Raw genomic sequence first — 20,278 nt, 5'->3', positions numbered from 1 at the left:
ATGGTTGTATGTATTAGTGTTAATACTTTGTAGTGAATTAGGGATTGTACAGGTAGCCAATGTAGAAGTATCAGTGAGTGTGTGACGTGATCACATTTTCTTGATCCTAATAACAGCCTTGCTGAGGCATTTTGTAGAAGTTGTAGCTTTTTTAGTAGACAGCTAGGTACTCCTAGTAAAAGAGAATTACAGTAGTCTATATTAAACAAGATGAAGGTTTGCAGGACCGTGCAGAAGTCTTCATGAGTCAGCAATGGTTTCAGTTTATGTAGCAGGTGCAGTTTCGCATAGCCCGTTTTAATTAATTAATTTATGTGCTTTTCCATGGTTAGGCTTTTATCTATCTGCATTCCTAAGTCCTGTACTTGGTCAGAGGGTGTAATTTTAAAGTTACCCAGGTCTAGTGGCTGGGGTGTTACTATGGGTGGGTTTCTCCTTAGCAGTAGGATTTCAGTTTTTTTGGTATTCAGAGTTAGTTTGAGTTGGGATAGTTCATATTGTATTGTCTTCATGTGTGTCGAGAGTGTCAGTGCTGTATTTTCAGCAGATTCGGTGCATGGTATGGAGAACTGGATGTCGTCAGCGTATAGGTAGAAGGCGATTCCTAGATCTGATAGTAGTTTGCATAGAGGAAGCATGTAGATGTTGAACAGAATTGCCGAGTTCTGAGAACCTGGCACCATGAGAATTCATTCACACTAACTGGGGATTTTTTTCCTTATTTTAATACACCCTCCCTCCCGCAGTCCTGAAGCTGAGAGCCAAGCACCAGTGCTCTCTCCGGAACCCTAGATCATGGGCGGTAAATCCAGCCACCAGGTGTGACCCCCTTAATGATCATACGACTCTCCTCCGCCGGTGTGAGGAACAACTGTTATGGTTATCAAACCTGGGCCCTTCACGCGGCGGCGCTTCACCGAGGCACTGGACTGCCCACCCCCCCTTAAGTATGTTTGCAAAGACCTGATTGAATTGATAGTAACAGCTCATACAGGTGGCAGAAAAACTGAATCTGAAAAATGAATATCCAGCTCCTTCATGTTAGCAGATGACTTTGGATCCTCCTACTCTGAGCACAAAAGCTTAAAGGAAAATGGATCAACTGCATCCTGGGCAGTACTTCTACACATATGGGAAGTAGCAATATGCGGTTTGTGTCATTTAAAAAACGTACAGTACAATTAAGCCACTATGACTAATGTAATAAGAAGTAAAAAATATGTTCATTGAATTTCTGTGCATTTTCTTTACTTGTGCACTAAAAAAAAAAAAACAAGTTAACACCTACTGCAGTAAACTAATGGTATGCTAATACACTGGGTGTTGAAAAAGCATGCCATCCCAAAAATGAGAAAAAGACATGCTTAGCATGTATAAAATGTCTTATGCACAGAAAACACAATTTGAAAGCACATTGGATTTTTTACACAAATCCCACATACAGGTCCTCCCCAAACTACGAATTTTGGCTTCAGGCTCCATAGACTAACACTAGTCCCGTCAACTTTACTCTAAAGCTCACCAGGAGTTAAATTTCTAGTGTCAAGAAAACATGAATTAAGCCTACACAACCTCTCTGCATTGGGGAGTAATAAATAGCAAATGCCTGGATTAACATGGGATTTGCATGGAAGAGCACCAAGCTGTGTGCACAGTTTTACTCACATTCGTCTGCCAACCTCCTTGTTAAAATCAGGAGTAAAGCAGTGCTCACAACTGAGCGCGCCGCCATGTTTGCGCAGCTGCGTGCACACCTCGTTGCACTGGCCCTACATATCTGAAATTCTTCCTCTGAATCTCTATGAACAAGAACTAAAAGGAGCGTGGGCACGTGACCTTCCACTCGCTGGGTCAGATTGTGATGTCACAAAGGGACTGTGCATGCCCCGCTCAAAAGAAATCCAACAGCCCCGTTCCAGACGAGCAACTTCTGAATGTGGCTGCTTCTACTGGCTTACAGAGGCCACAGGGAACAGTTTACAACTTTAATAACGATGACTTAGTTACATTATTAATTTGACAGGTAGATTATCGCTGGAGTGTGTGCACGTTTTCACATAATCACATCGCACAGAACGGTTTCCCTTTAAGCATTTGATCGGTCTTCAGCCTGAAATGTTTAAAAACCTAAATCGAGACCCAAGCAAGAGAAAATATCCGCTCCTTCCTTAAAACATCCATTCATCACTTGTGAATCTTAATGCGTCTTTCCTAGTCTGAGAGGTCAAATGAGCCTGCTTAAAGCAGGCTCATTAAATATACATTTAATCACGGGTTGAATTGAGAGACAAAGGCTGGTGGAGACAGGTGCTTTACCACAGTGACCTTTAGAACTCATTTTAATGTAACTAGTTTACAGCTTATCTGAATCCCAGCTCATCAAACACAGAAGAGCTTTAGCAAAATGGAAAAAGCAATTATGGGGGGGGAGAAAGGGTTAGAGATATTTTAGGATTCTTAAGAGCGGGTGATGGCGCATTGTCTGCTTTCATGGTTTACAGACATCTTGGTAACTTTCTGGAGGTTCCTATTATCAAATCAACCCAAGTCAACCCACACGCAATTTGCTCATCTCTTGTTCTTTGGGATTACTGCCCCCAATTCTCCTGCTCCTTTTCGCTATCATTTTAAATAACTATCACTCTCGAGAGAGACAAGGCTAATCAAAGGAATAAGCAGCCAACCACCCCCCTACAATGGAAGCAGAGATGTTTGAAGGATTTCTTTTTCTCCCATCTTCCCTCTTATTCTCCTTGGTTTGGAGCTACAGGTTCGAGTTTGCAAGGAAGGCAGACACAGGAAAAGCCTGGGAACCTGCTCCAAGACACAGTGAAAACCTGTTTCTTCATGTCACCTTCCCAAGTGACTTGAATCTGGCAGAAAACATCTATGGATTTCATATCGCATACTTAAGGTGTTCAGGGGAAGGACACAGTCCCAAGAAGTAATGAGGCCCACCTTCCCCTGCCATTCATTGCAAGTCCCTCAAGCATCTGACGACACAGGCACTAAGCATGAGGCATTGTAACTTACATTTCCGTGGCTCCAGTGCCTTGCTCGGGCAAACCAGGTGCTGAGCTGGAGGGTTCTGGGATCTCTGAAGGCAGGCCAGCATGGTTCAGGCGTCTGATGCAGGGACAGTCACCACTGCAGACTGTTCAGCTGGAAAGAAAAGAAAGGGAGATCAGAAACATTATGGACCACTGGGATGTCAGCAGACATTTCACATCCATCGAGTAGCACAGCACAGCACGGCCTCATTTAAATACAGGACAGGAGCACCAGTATATAATTCTGGGGAAGCACCTGGGACATGAGTTTAAATAAGTCTCACCACTGCCACTCAGTCACAAGTTACTCACGTCCCTGTGTCTCTGGGACCAGTTGCAAGACATTTGAATTCATCTGTCTTGCCTGGTCAGCAAACTTATTTATTCAAATAAAACTTGTTGCAGAAGACTGAAAGCGTCAATGACCACCTTCTGACCAGGGCTGGTGCGAGGTTGCTAGCTGTACCCTGTGACTTCAAGATTTGGCGGCCTGCCAGCCCCCTGAGGATGGTGCCCAATCTCCCATCCAGATGCTGGGGACTCCTGCTGGGCCCTCCATTGCTGTGTACACCACCACCCCCTCCCCCTCCCAGTGCCTCCAGCACTGCTAACACATCTGCTTAGCTCCTTAAATGGACCCTGAGCGATAGCCAGGGGCCCGGATGCGGGGACTGTGAGCGGCCCTCTTCCTTTGGAAGTGTGCCCAGGATGAAGTTAGGTTGTGGCATTGCCACCGCTCACAGCCAGGACCATGGGCTGAGCAGAAACAGCAGTGAAGTAAAGAAGAGTGGCAGTGAGGCACGTTGTAGCTGCTTCAGCAAGGGGGGCAGGATTGAGGAGCGCAGGGAGCATCAGTGAAGGGGAAGGAGGAGCGTCATAGCAGAGGGAGGCTGACGTCCCAGGAAAACTAACACTTGGGCCGTATCAGCCCTGAGAAGAAACTCTATAATGCTACAATTTAAAGAAAATACATATACAATAATTTCAAACTTCCAGAGTCACATATTCAGATATTTAAATTGAAAATAAAAAAACAATTGTCCTTTTCCCCACCTCAATGTCCTTTCTCCTCATCTTCTGGCTTCTCCATTTTAATTTTTCCTTCTAAGACTCTCCTTTTCCTTTTGACATTGTTTCTCTTACTTGTCATTTCTCCCTCTCTTTCCTTTCTTCTATGAAACAGCACTTCATTCTGTATCTTTTTTACCTTTCATCCTATTTCACATCTTATTCCTCAATTACTCCATCCCAGCCTTCCCTCTCCTGTCTCATACTCCCTCCATCCCAGCCTTCCCTCTCCTGTCTCATACTCCCCCCATCCCAGCCTTCCCTCTCCTGTCTCATACTCCCCCCATCCCAGCCTTCCCTCTCCTGTCTCATACTCCCCCCATCCCAGCCTTCCCTCTCCTTCTCATACTCCCCCCATCCCAGCCTTCCCTCTCCTTCTCATACTCCCCCCATCCCAGCCTTCCCTCTCCTGTCTCATACTCCCCCTGGCTATCTATCCATGTCAGCCTCTCCAAATCAGCACTGCACCAAAGTATAATTCACGTCCAGTTGTAGAAGAAAAAAAAATGTTGATGTAGCAAGTGTTGACACACACAAAATCAAAGTGCCTTTTTGTTTGAGGTTTTGTGAAAGTGCTTTCCATGTCGTTGTTCCCACTACCGACAGACGAAGCAAATCAGCGACTCCTGTTCTAACCTGCACCAGAAGCTCACATAATCACTTCACTGACCAACGTCCATCAAAAAGAGCACAAACCGTGGCAGCGTGGATTCTGGAAAGATAATTTAAAAAAAACAAAACCCTAAAACCCATTATAAATACTGAAAGCACAAAACAAACCATTTGCACTATTAAAAACAAAATTTCAAGAGGAATTAAGACCAGGAAAAAATAAGCAAACTGATATTTTGTTATCAATTCTAGGTCTGGCCATTACTGTAAGCAGGACCCAAAAAGCAAAGCGGTAGCCGATCCAGTGAGCTGTATAGCAGTGACGACAATAGGAATCGGTTGAAAACAAGCCCTTTATTAAAATGCCCGACTCTGGCCGAGTTTCGCTCCCTTGCACAGAGCTGCCTCAGGGGCAACTAAAAATGGACATACAAACAATTAAAACACATACATATAAATATTAAACCGCATGCATATGAATCATATTATAGATATATAAATAAAAACTGATAATAGACATACATTCATTTTAAGAGACGTGAAATAAAAACAACTACATATATATGTGTATGAGAGTATGTGTGTACTTATGGATACAATACAGTAAATGAAAACATAAATGTATGGCAAAAAAAACAAATGTAAAATATTAATATAAAAACTAAACAGCATATTATTGCAAGAAGATTAGAGATGGTGACTTTGTGTCATAGATGATGTGAAAGTGTAAACAATGGAGTCAATACTGGTTAAAAAACTCATCAAAAATATAATATGTAATGCTTACTTTATTTTACCAGGACTTGATTTGATCAATGCAGGAAATATCGTATAAAATGTGCCTATTTGAACAAAAAAAAAAAAAATATAGTAAAACAATATATACCATAATAGAAAAAAATAACAAAAAAATAAAATGAAAACTAAAAAAAGAAAAAATAGAAAAAATAAATAAACAAATCAAATAAACCAAATCAATTATAAAAATTAAAAAAGGAATTACAAAAAGAAATAAAAAGGATGCAAAATAAAGGTGCATAAAATATCAAAAGGGGTCTACCTTCGGTGCTGATATGTTCTCACTCAAATAGACTTGCTCTAATCAGCATAGTATTGCTGCATAATAGCTGCTTTGAAGTCAAACGTTCTGGATATAACAACTATATTAGATAAGAAATACTATAATGTCATTCGTGAAACACTCTTGAACTGTTCAAATAAATACTCTGCTATTCAATTATGTGATATCACTCATGAAATAGCAATGACTGGCAGACCTAAGGTTGTCACGAAGGACGGCATATTCCTATTTGAAATAACAAATGGCGCTCTGTTTGGAATCATCAACTCGCTGTAAATCTCATGTTGACAGGACTATGCAAATATAGCATATAAACTTATGTTATAACCAGAGACAGCCAATATTGCTACCTGCTAAAGCAAACTAAAAGAAATATAAATTATGCCGAAATGGTACTTACATTTGAATAGACGAGCCGTAACTAAGCTAGTCAAGGGAAGGGACGCCGCGGATGGTGTTTATTTATGCAGGCTCACGTGATATCCAGCTGGATTTTCGCGCCAAAATCATGAAAATAAAATCACTTTTTAAACACTGATTTTTAATCACGAAGATGGTACATGCTGTATTGCCTGTCTCAAAAACCACTCAGATACATGACTGCTAATGAAAATCATAATTCATGCTGTATTTTGAGTTACAAAAGTAAAACAAATCATACAGAATCAAATTGATGCAGGCTCTCGCGATATCTTGCTAGATTTCCGCGCCAAAATTATAAAAACAATAAATAATAGAAACACTCTTAGACAATGAATTCTGATCATTAAAATCGTACATACTGTATCACCTATCTCAGAATCTTCAAGAATCCATAGCTATTAATCAAAATCATGATGCAAGCTGTAAGACTAAAATAAATCATACAGAATGAGATAACTTGCACTGCTATGAATGAACCTGCATTGATGACTCTTAATAAGCTGTCTTATAACTTGATCTAAAAGTATGTGCCTAAAAAAATGTAATCTATGATGGCAGCCCCTAAACTCAAAAAATCAAAATTATAAACCAAAAGAAACAAAATCATAAACCAGTAAAAAAATGAATGAATAAAAAAATAAATAAAAAAATAAAAAAATAAAAACAAAAATAAATAGATATAAATGATAAATGAATAAATGAGTATAAAATCAGATTGAGACCATATGTAAAATGAATAACCATATTTATTTATTTATTTATTTTTAGTTTTTATAAACCGACGTTCCTGTATAAAATACATATCACACCGGTGTACAGTGAAATAAAAACTGTCGCCACGTGGGTGGCTTACATTGTAACAAATAACATTTAAATAACAATATAAATACATTTAACATTTTAACAGATACAGTGAAGATTAGAGGAGATTTGAGGAGATTACAGTAAACAATCTGGGTAGATTAAGATTCAATGATGAGCTCTTCAAGAATTAATGGACAACAGGTGGGTCCGGACAAGAACTTATGGACAACAAGTGGGTCTGGTCAGAGGTTAAACTGATAAAGTATCAGCTCAACCTGCACTTAGTTCTCCGGGAATGCTTGTGTGAAGAACCAAGTCTTTAGTTTCTTTTTGAATGTGTTATGGCAGGATTCAAGGCGAAGGTCTGGAGGGAGTGAATTCCAGAGTGTGGGGCCCGCTGTGGATAATGCACGTTTCCTTAGTGAGGTTTTTGCCGGCTGGGTGATTAGCAGGTTCTTGTATGCGCTTCTGGTTGGTTTCTTGGAAGTGTGAAGTTGGAGTTGGTGAGTTAAGTTGAGAGGCGCGATGTTGTGAAGGGCTTTGTGTATCATCATAATGGTTTTAAAGTGAATCCTGTATTTAATCGGTAGCCAATGGAGCTGCTGCAGGATGGGGGTGATATGTTCCCTTTTTTTGGTGTTTGAGAGAATTCTGGCCGTGGCGTTCATTACCATCTGGAGTGGTTTGGTGGTGCAGGCAGGAAGGCCCAGAAGGAGAGAATTGCAGTAGTCCAGTTTTGGTAGTATGATGGCCTGAAGGACCAGGCGGAAGTCTCTGTAGTTTAGAAGTGGTTTTAGTTTCTTTAGTGTCTGCAATTTAAAGAAGCATTCTTTCGTGGTGTTATTTATGAACTTGATGAAGTTGAAACTATTGTCCAGCAGTACACCCAGGTCTCTTACATGTGGGGTGGAAGAAGTGCCTGGACCTTGGCTAGCCGTTGGAGCGATGGGTGGAGAGTGATTTTCAGGAGCTATGAGTAGGATTTCTGTTTTGTTCGTGTTTAGTACCAAGTTGAGGCTGGCGAGTAGGTTATTGATTGCTGTGAGGCATTTATTCCAGTGTGCCATAGTTATGTGTAAGGATTCAGCTATAGGAATGAGTATTTGAATGTCATCCGCATAAAGAAAATGTGTAAGCTTGAGATTGGTAAGTAGGTGACAGAGTGGGAGGAGATAGATATTGAAAAGTGTGGGTGACAGTGAGGATCCTTGCGGTACTCCCATCTTGGATTCTATGGGGTGAGACTCTTTGTTGTTCACTTTGACCTTGTAGTATCTGTTATCTAGAAATGATTTGAACCATTTGAACGCTGATCCTGTAATGCCTATATCTGAAAGACGCTGAAGTAGACATGTATGGCTCACTGTATCAAACGCTGCGGATAGATCCAGTAGAGCGAGGAGGCAGGGTTTACCTTTTTCCAGATTGAATATAATGGTGTCTGATAGTGAAGCTAGTAGGGATTCAGTGTTCCGGGTTTTACGGAAACCGAATTGGTTTGTGGTGAGGATGTTGTTATCATCGAGGAATTCTGAAAGTTGTCTATTTACAATTTTCTCCATAATTTTGGCGATCATTGGTAGGTTTGCTATTGGTCTGAAGTTGGCTGGGTCAGTAGTGGGAAGGTTAGGTTTTTTGAGGAGAGGCTTAAGCATTGCCAGCTTGAGTTGATTAGGGACATGGCCTTCAGTGAGGGAGCAGTTGATGATATCTGCCACTGGTTTGGCAATGATGTTGGGGATGGAGCTCAGCAGATTGGAGGGGATGTGATCCAAAGGATGGGATGAGGGCTTGATCTTCTTGAGGATGTTTTCTATTTCTATGGTGGACGTGAGTTCGAGTGTATCGAGAGTGACTTGGGTAGAATTAGGTTGTTGGTTAGATGAGTCCGATGGTTGGGTGCTGTAGGATGCTGAGTGATTAGAGTGCGGTGAGGGAACCTTGAGGGGGGCGACAAGAGTGGAGATTTTTTTGTCAAAGAAGTCAGCCAGTTCGTTGGCTTTGTTGAGCGCTTGATCATCTGGTATAATGGGTGTGGATGGTTTAGTGAGGGCTGATAGGTAGGAGAAAAGTGCTCTTGAATCGAATATGAAGTGGTGTATCTTTTTGGAGAAGAATTCTTTCTTGGTTTTGTTGATGTCTTTTCTATATGCGTTTAGGCACTCTTTAAAGGTAAGTAGGGCTGTCTTAGAGGGGCTTTTCCGCCATTTGTTTTCCTTGCTTCTGAGTTCCTGTTTGCGTGCTTTCAGTTCCTGAGTGAACCATGGTTTCCTGTTGTCTTTTTCTGGATTATGTGATTTTGTCATCATTGGGCACACTTGATCTGCAGTCTTGTTGGTGATGTTGATCCATGATGACGTGGCCGCGTTGGCGTCGGATAGGTCCAAATGCTCTAGTTCTTTGGTGAGGTATTCACTGAGGCGATCTCTGGTGCACGGTTTCCTGCTGGATATGGTAATTGTTTGAGTTGTTTGTGGAGGGTGCTCCTTGATCTTTAGTACGGAGGAGATGATATGGTGGTCTGTCCACGGAACCGGTAAGCAGGAGGGAGTGGTGTGGGGTAGAATTCCTTCGTTAATGAAGATAAGGTCTAAGGTATGACCTGCTTTGTGAGTGGGCTCTTTCACAATTTGTCTAAAGCCCATATGGTTGAGGGAGGAGATTAGTGTTTTGCAGTTAGTAGAGTGTGGTTGGGCATCGACGTGAAGGTTGAAGTCTCCCATCAGTATTGCTGGTTTACCGCTGTTAAGGTGTTTTGCTGCATGTTCTATGATCAGTGATGGGTCTGCTTCTAGTGCTCCGGGAGGAGCGTAAATTAGTCCGATTGTCAGGTGTTTTGAATTGAATAGGGCGAATTCTATATTTCCTAGGTTGTTGGAGGTCTGCAAGGTTAGACCTAGGCCTTTTCTAGCTGCGAGTAGAAGACCTCCTCCTCTTTTTTTGATTCTAGGAATAGATAGGAAGTCGTAGATCTGAATGGGTAGCTGGTTTATTAGGACAGTGTCTGAGGCTTTTAGCCAGGTTTCTGTGATGGCACAGATGTCTGGTTTTGAATCTGATAGGAAATCATTGAGGATATGGGTTTTCTTGGTGATGGATTGTGCATTGAATAGGGTAAGCGAGATCAAAGACATGCCAAGTAGTTGTGTTACGGGTGTCAGTAAGATGGGCCTGAGCCTCTGTTGTTGGATGGGAGGTGGGGGAGGGGGCTTAGGTGCTCTCCACATGTGATTATGGATAATGGGAATTGTAAAGAGTTGCATTGTAGCTGGTGACGTCGAATGTGTATGCGAGTGGTTCCTTGTTGTTGTGTCTTTAAAGGTTGTGTCCCAGTTTAATTGGATGTCCCGGGATTGGTGCTTCCACAGACGGAGGAAGGATAAGAATGAACAGGCTTGAATTGTGAGAATGTTGGGTGGGGACCTATAGCTCCTATCAGGGGGCCTGAGGCCTGGCTCTGGGAGAGTGGGGAATAAACTCTTGATTCGATTTACAGTTGGAGGTGCTGCCCTGCGGGGCTGCACTAAGGGGCGCACAAAGGGGCAGGCCCCTTTGTCGTGCTCCTTCGGCGCGCGACGCTCGGCGCGCGGCGCCTAGCAGAGCCCCGTTTAAATCCCAGCGGGGCTGGCTCTGATTGGTGGCCGCTGGGAGGTGGGCGGGCCTCGGCGCGGTTTCTTTTTCTTTTTTTCTTTCGTTTTTATGTTTTAGGTTCTGCCGGAGCGGTTGCGCAATCGGGGCTGAGCCCGTCCGGGTGGGGGGTAATTTTACTGACCTTCCCCCGACGGGGCTTGGCGCCGATCGCGCAGGCCTTCCCCCGATGCAGCGCTCCAACGAGGATCCAGCGAGGATAGAAGGGCAGAAGAGGAGGAATGGCGCCCGCAGAGCCCCGTTTAAATCCCAGCGGGGCTGGCTCTGATTGGTGGCCGCTGGGAGGTGGGCGGGCCTCGGCGCGGTTTCTTTTTCTTTTTTTCTTTCGTTTTTATGTTTTAGGTTCTGCCGGAGCGGTTGCGCAATCGGGGCTGAGCCCGTCCGGGTGGGGGGGTAATTTTACTGACCTTCCCCCGACGGGGCTTGGCGCCGATCGCGCAGGCCTTCCCCCGATGCAGCGCTCCAACGAGGATCCAGCGAGGATAGAAGGGCAGAAGAGGAGGAATGGCGCCCGCAGAGCCCCGTTTAAATCCCAGCGGGGCTGGCTCTGATTGGTGGCCGCTGGGAGGTGGGCGGGCCTCGGCGCGGTTTCTTTTTCTTTTTTTCTTTCGTTTTTATGTTTTAGGTTCTGCCGGAGCGGTTGCGCAATCGGGGCTGAGCCCGTCCGGGTGGGGGGTAATTTTACTGACCTTCCCCCGACGGGGCTTGGCGCCGATCGCGCAGGCCTTCCCCCGATGCAGCGCTCCAACGAGGATCCAGCGAGGATAGAAGGGCAGAAGAGGAGGAATGGCGCCCGCAGAGCCCCGTTTAAATCCCAGCGGGGCTGGCTCTGATTGGTGGCCGCTGGGAGGTGGGCGGGCCTCGGCGCGGTTTCTTTTTCTTTTTTTCTTTCGTTTTTATGTTTTAGGTTCTGCCGGAGCGGTTGCGCAATCGGGGCTGAGCCCGTCCGGGTGGGGGGTAATTTTACTGACCTTCCCCCGACGGGGCTTGGCGCCGATCGCGCAGGCCTTCCCCCGATGCAGCGCTCCAACGAGGATCCAGCGAGGATAGAAGGGCAGAAGAGGAGGAATGGCGCCCGCAGAGCCCCGTTTAAATCCCAGCGGGGCTGGCTCTGATTGGTGGCCGCTGGGAGGTGGGCGGGCCTCGGCGCGGTTTCTTTTTCTTTTTTTCTTTCGTTTTTATGTTTTAGGTTCTGCCGGAGCGGTTGCGCAATCGGGGCTGAGCCCGTCCGGGTGGGGGGTAATTTTACTGACCTATTGACTCCTAAAAAATGCATTAAAAAAAGGTAATTAAAAAACAATGACACAAAGTAATCACAGATACACTCCCAAATCTAATTCACTGTTTAGACCTAATGGTGTCATCGTGTTGAATTCATAAATGAATTTCTGTTCATTCCTAAGGAGTGCACTGTTCAAATCTCCACCTCTCCAATTGGCATTCATCTTTTGTATCACACAAAATTTAAAATCAGTAAATTTGTGACCTGTGTCACTGCAATGTGCTACCATAGGTTTACCCTCTTTTAATCTATTGATTGCGCTCTTATGTTCTATGATCCTACGATTAAACTGTCTAATGGTTTTACCTATGTACCATTTGTTGCAGGGACATATGGCAACATAAATAACTCCTGAGCTTTTGCAATTACTCGTATGGTTGAGCTTGTATATTCTATCTGTGTTTGGAATTTTCAAACTCTGTGTTCTAAGATTTACAATGCACACACTGCAATCACCACAAGGGCTATGTCCTACTGCTTTCTTAGTCTCAATTTGTGGCAAAGGTAAAACTGATGGCGCTAAAAATTCTTTTAAATTTCTCTCTCGTTTATTTGCCACCATGATTTGTCTGTCTTGGAAAACAGGAAGAACTTGTAATATGTGCCAATGTTTCCTGATCACTTGTGTGATACTGTGTGATAAACCAGTGAAGGTAAGTGGACATATAACCTTATCTGTTCTGTTTTTTGTCGCTTGTCTATTTCGAGGTTGTAATAAAGTGGTACGCTGTTGTTGATCTGCTCTCGCGAGACATTCGTTTATGCAATTTTCAGGATAACCTCTCTCAAGAAATCGTTGTTTCATCTAAGCTATTCAGCCATTCTAAAAATTCTAATAAAACCTCAATACTACCTTGCCAAATTAAAAATACATCATCTATGTATCTTTGCCACAATAAAATATTATCTTTAAACTGATGATCTGTTAAAAACATGCTTTCAAAATGAGCTACATAGAGGTTGGCAACAGAGGGGGCTCATTTTGAAAGCATGTTTTTAACAGATCATCAGTTTAAAGATAATATTTTATTGTGGCAAAGATACAATTTGATTCTAAAGAAATACCTTTCCTTGACATATTGATCAGAAGAACACATAGAGGTTTCGAAACAGATATCTATCAAAAACCAACCGATAGAAACAAATTTTTACTATATGAAAGCTGTCATAATAAGTCACTTATACGCAATCTTCCTTACAGCCAATTTTTGCGATTAAAACGTCTATGTACAGACAATACAACCTTTGGTATGAGATCAGAGCAGATGAAACAACGATTTCTTGAGAGAGGTTATCCTGAAAATTGCATAAACGAATGTCTCGCGAGAGCAGATCAACAACAGCGTACCACTTTATTACAACCTCGAAATAGACAAGCGACAAAAAACAGAACAGATAAGGTTATATGTCCACTTACCTTCACTGGTTTATCACACAGTATCACACAAGTGATCAGGAAACATTGGCACATATTACAAGTTCTTCCTGTTTTCCAAGACAGACAAATCATGGTGGCAAATAAACGAGAGAGAAATTTAAAAGAATTTTTAGCGCCATCAGTTTTACCTTTGCCACAAATTGAGACTAAGAAAGCAGTAGGACATAGCCCTTGTGGTGATTGCAGTGTGTGCATTGTAAATCTTAGAACACAGAGTTTGAAAATTCCAAACACAGATAGAATATACAAGCTCAACCATACGAGTAATTGCAAAAGCTCAGGAGTTATTTATGTTGCCATATGTCCCTGCAACAAATGGTACATAGGTAAAACCATTAGACAGTTTAATCGTAGGATCATAGAACATAAGAGCGCAATCAATAGATTAAAAGAGGGTAAACCTATGGTAGCACATTGCAGTGACACAGGTCACAAATTTACTGATTTTAAATTTTGTGTGATACAAAAGATGAATGCCAATTGGAGAGGTGGAGATTTGAACAGTGCACTCCTTAGGAATGAACAGAAATTCATTTATGAATTCAACACGATGACACCATTAGGTCTAAACAGTGAATTAGATTTGGGAGTGTATCTGTGATTACTTTGTGTCATTGTTTTTTAATTACCTTTTTTTAATGCATTTTTTAGGAGTCAATATGGTTATTCATTTTACATATGGTCTCAATCTGATTTTATACTCATTTATTCATTTATCATTTATATCTATTTATTTTTGTTTTTATTTTTTTATTTTTGTATTTATTTTTTTATTCATTCATTTTTTTACTGGTTTATGATTTTGTTTCTTTTGGTTTATAATTTTGATTTTTTGAGTTTAGGGGCTGCCATCATAGATTACATTTTTTTAGGCACATACTTTTAGATCAAGTTATAAGACAGCTTATTAAGAGTCATCAATGCAGGTTCATTCATAGCAGTGCAAGTTATCTCATTCTGTATGATTTATTTTAGTCTTACAGCTTGCATCATGATTTTGATTAATAGCTATGGATTCTTGAAGATTCTGAGATAGGTGATACAGTATGTACGATTTTAATGATCAGAATTCATTGTCTAAGAGTGTTTCTATTATTTATTGTTTTTATAATTTTGGCGCGGAAATCTAGCAAGATATCGCGAGAGCCTGCATCAATTTGATTCTGTATGATTTGTTTTACTTTTGTAACTCAAAATACAGCATGAATTATGATTTTCATTAGCAGTCATGTATCTGAGTGGTTTTTGAGACAGGCAATACAGCATGTACCATCTTCGTGATTAAAAATCAGTGTTTAAAAAGTGATTTTATTTTCATGATTTTGGCGCGAAAATCCAGCTGGATATCGCGTGAGCCTGCATAAATAAACACCATCCGCGGCGTCCCTTCCCTTGACTAGCTTAGTTACGGCTCGTCTATTCAAATGTAAGTACCATTTCGGCATAATTTATATTTCTTTTAGTTTGCTTTAGCAGGTAGCAATATTGGCTGTCTCTGGTTATAACATAAGTTTATATGCTATATTTGCATAGTCCTGTCAACATGAGATTTACAGCGAGTTGATGATTCCAAACAGAGCGCCATTTGTTATTTCAAATAGGAATATGCCGTCCTTCGTGACAACCTTAGGTCTGCCAGTCATTGCTATTTCATGAGTGATATCACATAATTGAATAGCAGAGTATTTATTTGAACAGTTCAAGAGTGTTTCACGAATGACATTATAGTATTTCTTATCTAATATAGTTGTTATATCCAGAACGTTTGACTTCAAAGCAGCTATTATGCAGCAATACTATGCTGATTAGAGCAAGTCTATTTGAGTGAGAACATATCAGCACCGAAGGTAGACCCCTTTTAATATTTTATGCACCTTTATTTTGCATCCTTTTTATTTCTTTTTGTAATTCCTTTTTTAATTTTTATAATTGATTTGGTTTATTTGATTTGTTTATTTATTTTTTCTATTTTTTCTTTTTTTAGTTTTCATTTTATTTTTTTGTTATTTTTTTCTATTATGGTATATATTGTTTTACTATATTTTTTTTTTTTTTTTTTTTTTTTTTGTTCAAATAGGCACATTTTATACGATATTTCCTGCATTGATCAAATCAAGTCCTGGTAAAATAAAGTAAGCATTACATATTATATTTTTGATGAGTTTTTTAACCAGTATTGACTCCATTGTTTACACTTTCACATCATCTATGACACAAAGTCACCATCTCTAATCTTCTTGCAATAATATGCTGTTTAGTTTTTATATTAATATTTTACATTTGTTTTTTTTGCCATACATTTATGTTTTCATTTACTGTATTGTATCCATAAGTACACACATACTCTCATACACATATATATGTAGTTGTTTTTATTTCACGTCTCTTAAAATGAATGTATGTCTATTATCAGTTTTTATTTATATATCTATAATATGATTCATATGCATGCGGTTTAATATTTATATGTATGTGTTTTAATTGTTTGTATGTCCATTTTTAGTTGCCCCTGAGGCAGCTCTGTGCAAGGGAGCGAAACTCGGCCAGAGTCGGGCATTTTAATAAAGGGCTTGTTTTCAACCGATTCCCATTACTGTAAGCAGTGCACTGAGACGAAAAGCAACTTTTTGATGCCCATATTTGTCGATAACATTAGCCGCAATCGGGAAATTCCCGGAGATGAAATCCAAATCATCATTCTTGGGGGCTGTATAATTGGATCTCTAAATTTATAGGGCTGGGAATATACTAAAAAGGAAACAATAAAGAGGCGGAAGCAGAAGGCAGCAAAACATGAGATGCAAGAAAAGATAAAAACCACACTAAAGCAATTTTTTTTCCCACATGCATTGCCCAGAGCCAAGAATAATTGCTGTGGAAGGAGTAGCAGCACAGTTCATGCTCCCGCTGCAGATCTAAAACAGCCAAAACTGGGAACCACACTGTGACGTACGAAATGGACATTCAGTCGTTTTTAGCAGAGCTGATCAAGCTTGTACGCAGGCCAGACAGCTGTACGCAGCTGTTTAAGGCCCCCCCCACTCCCTAAGATAACAAGCACGTTAACATCACCAGTTTGTGGCACTCAAGGGGAAAAGCCAGGAAAGCGGAGACCTTTCCGTTACAAATCCTTGCGCCTCCATTCTAACCTTGACAAACCATTCGACCCATCCCAGCTTAAATCACTTTGCATTTTCTTTAATCTTTTTATCCATAAACGATAAACTGTTGGGGGCAGGGAACTTGGAACTTTCGTCCGCCAAATGGCCATACAGAACAGCGTACGCTTTCTGCGCTTCATAAACACTGCGGTGAGCGGTGAATATCCTGGCCGTAATATGTATCCCCGCTATCAACACGCTTAGCAATAGAGGAGAAAGGGACTCCGCTTACGTGCAAAATTAAAAATTATTTTCTGTTGTCGGTTAGGGATTGGCTTGCATCTAAAGGCTGCTAGAACTAGTCCACATTCCTGCGCAGCCGGCTGAAGGATGCCATGCTCCTGCTTCCTGATCGTGGTTTGGCGGTTGGGCAGAGGTCAGTAAGGTGTGCCAAACCTCTGGAGCAGACAGTCAGCCCTAGTGAAATGTTTTTCCATTTAGGAGGTGTATAGTACATCCAGTATCTGCCCCCATTCCCTAAGGACTATATAAACTTTACCAAGTACTGGTGCCACTGAAACAGAAATGAATCTTCAAACCAAGGTCTTGACCATTCATTCATTTTAAAAAGCTGCAGCATTGGCAAAACAGAACAAAAACTGCTTAGATAATTTTGTTTAACCTTCAACTGAGCCAGGAACATTTTTATTTAAACCCAATTTCTGTTTCATTCCTTAGAGGATACTGGTGTTTAAGATTTCTGAAAGCTCCTTGCTATGGACTTGGAACCCATCATGCTGAATTTATGCACATTGAGGTTATCTGCCCTTTTGAATAATAGAAGGACTAGGGGACACTCTATGAAGTTAGCATGGGGCACATTTAAAACTAATCAGAGAAAATTCTTTTTCACTCAATGCACAATAAAGCTCTGGAATTTGTTGCCAGAGGATGTGATTAGTGCAGTTAGAGTAGTTGGGTTCAAAAAAGGTTTGGATAAGTTCTTGGAGGAGAAGTCCATTAACGGCTATTAATCAAGTTGACTTAGGGAATAGCCACTGCTATTACTGGCATTAGAAGCATGGGATCTACTTGGGGTAGATTTTTAAAGACGCGCATGCATCCATGCTCGAGTGGAACCCAGGGCGCGGGTTATAAAATATGAGTGGCGCGCACCCGCAGGGTGGATTTTGTAATCCAATCATGCAGCGCGTGCAAGGGGGGTAGATAATTGAAATTTCCGCATGGTGACGCATCGAAGCCTTCCCCAGTTCCTTCCCAGGCCACTGCAATTAAGGAGCGGAATGGGAGGGAACTTCCCTACCCCCTACCCTAACCTCCCTTCCCCTCTCCTCTCCTCTCCACCCTACCCCTAAACCCTTTCTTTTACATCTCTTTTTTTTTGTTTTGTTACTTACTGCTCCAACAGAGCAGTGGCAGCTTGCGCGCGCCAGGATGCCCTTCCCCGGTACAGCAGCAAATGGCCACCGTACTGGCCACCTCCAGACCCGCCTCCCAGACCGCCCCTTTATCTGGGCCCGGCACTTCGGCATGTAACAGGGATTATGCGCGTGGCTGGGTCCCTTTGAACATGTGCGCAGCGCGAGCAAGGCCCAGCCACGCGCGTAACCCCCAATTTTTGCTCGCAGGGGGGATTTAAAATTTGGCCGTTAATGTTTGGGAACTTGCCAGGTTCTTATGGCCTGGATTGGCCTCTGTTGGAAACAGGATACTGGGCTTGATGGACCCTCGGTCTGACCCAGTATGGCATGTTCTTATGTTCTTATGAGGTGCTAATGTTCTGACGCAGGCATCACAACGACGTGGCTAACACCAGTTTCTGGTACTTATTCACTGTGTAACTTTCAGCATATCGCTTACATTTCTGTTTAGTTTTATTAATCTATCCTTGGCCTTGGAACTCAGGCCTAGCCGTTCTTACAGCTTTAAGAGGATTTTAACTTCCACTTTGAAATGCGGTTCAGTATGAGCGAGGAGCGTGTACACTAAAAGGTGAATTTTAAAAGCCTGCCATGCGCCAAAATCTGGAGAGATGTGTGCACAAGTCGGGCTGGTGCCCACCCACCGTCTTTTAAAAGCTGCCCAGATGTGTGCGTAGCTCCCTTGCGCGCATATCCCACTCCGATTCAGAAAGGGGCAGGGCATGGACATGACCAAGAGATGTGAGTGTACATACTTAATGCGCCAGCTCCAGTGCCACGTAAGTTTACTTCTGCTAGGGACAAGGTGTACGTTTTAAAAAAAACAAAAACTAGCCATACCTGAGGGTGTGGGGTAACTGGAGGGTAGTGTAAGCTATTCAGCAGGGGGGGTTTGGAGGACCTAAGCTCTTAAGTGGGCAAACTGGTGTACAACCGGGTGAAAGTGGCATTGACGTGGTCATGCGCTCCTTTTAAAATCTTCTGACTTACATGGTAGAAGTGGGAGTTGCTCACCCAGACACACATGCCTATTTAAAACTAGGCACACATATACGTGCGACCAGGCTATTTTATGACGTGTGCGTATGTGAACGTCCTTGGGTGCATGCTGACGCATATGCACCAATGTGCGCCCGCACGCTGGTTTGATAGTTACCGTCTAATAGGTTTTACAAAAAAAAATTAGGCACGAATCTTTAAGATATCCATTCAATTGCCTCTTTTCTCATTAATCTTAAAGAGGCATTTCAACCAAGTACATTCAAATCCCTCAAAAATATAATGCTCCCTAAGGCTATATACTGTAGCTCTAAAATGTGGTGCTATCCATCCTCAAACAGAAAAAAAAAACGTAAAATCTATCTTCTCCTTGGTTTTGGAATCTGCTTCTAAGTGCCATGCACCCAGAAGTGTCAACCTCCACTTGCTGGAGTCTGCTCTTGAGTTACTACAGAAGCACAGGGTTCCTTAATAGACCCTGGACAAACTAGAAATGCCATCAGAGCAGGAGCAAGTGTTTCCTTGGGTTAAGGTCAAGTCCTGAATCCCATCAAAATGACCTTTATTTCAGAGTATATGACACTTTATTTAAACACTCTAGGTCCTTGGCACATTTTCAAATGCTTCCAGTCTTTTCCAGTTAAGAACGTCATCTCATCTCTCTTTAGTTAAAATGAGACTGCAGACCCTGTCAGGAAGGCATCTTCTACTTATGTCATTCATCTTCTACAGTGTTGCACAAATGGACAGCACCATAATAATAATAATAATAATAATAATAATGCTTAATGCTAATAAAAAAAATAATGAAAATTTCAAAATTGTTGATTTTAGACCTTTTACCTTGAAATTTATTTGACCATCTTGCTTGGCCATATGGGAATACATTAATAAGCCAGCACAAAGCTCTGGAAAATAGTAAACGCACAATCTAGTCCACTCAGCCCCTGGAGAGTATAACAAAGCTAGAATAACAAACTCTCAGCTATTGTCCAAATCTCTATGTGACAGAATGGGCAGGAGCAAAATTAGAGTCCATGGAGTAGAAAATAGTTCTCATTTTTCTAACATTTGTTCCTTTTCTTGCATTTCCTCCTTACATTTTGTCATCTTTTTTTGTTGGGGCAGAAGAGGCATGGAGAGAAGCAAAAGAAATTGAATATTTGCAAATATTTCTCTCTTACTCTAACGAGTAGGCATTATATCAACAAATGAAATCAGAACATGAAGAGACCACAGCTTTTCTTTGAAGATGGCCATTGGGCTGTTGATTCCATAAAAGAAGAGATTAACCAAAGTGCAGCAATCTTGTTCTTTGTTATTATATATG

The 20,278-nt window shown here is 41.7% G+C and overlaps 1 protein-coding gene across 1 annotated transcript in view; it reads right to left on the bottom strand.

The window, feature by feature from the left end:
- FAM222A (family with sequence similarity 222 member A) overlaps window positions 1-20,278 on the bottom strand; it is a 277,470-nt gene that overhangs the window by 128,126 nt on the left and 129,066 nt on the right. Inside the window, exon 2 of the mRNA XM_029619526.1 lies at window positions 3,034-3,162. Coding sequence (XP_029475386.1) covers window positions 3,034-3,115 — 82 coding nt within the window. The 5' untranslated portion in view covers window positions 3,116-3,162. The remainder of the gene's footprint in view (window positions 1-3,033; window positions 3,163-20,278) is intronic.

This window comes from Rhinatrema bivittatum, chromosome 11, assembly GCF_901001135.1.
Source record: "Rhinatrema bivittatum chromosome 11, aRhiBiv1.1, whole genome shotgun sequence".
NCBI classification, from domain to species: domain Eukaryota; kingdom Metazoa; phylum Chordata; class Amphibia; order Gymnophiona; family Rhinatrematidae; genus Rhinatrema; species Rhinatrema bivittatum.
The sequence above is the reverse complement of the archived record's forward strand: the minus strand, read 5'-3'. Positions and strand labels throughout refer to the sequence as shown.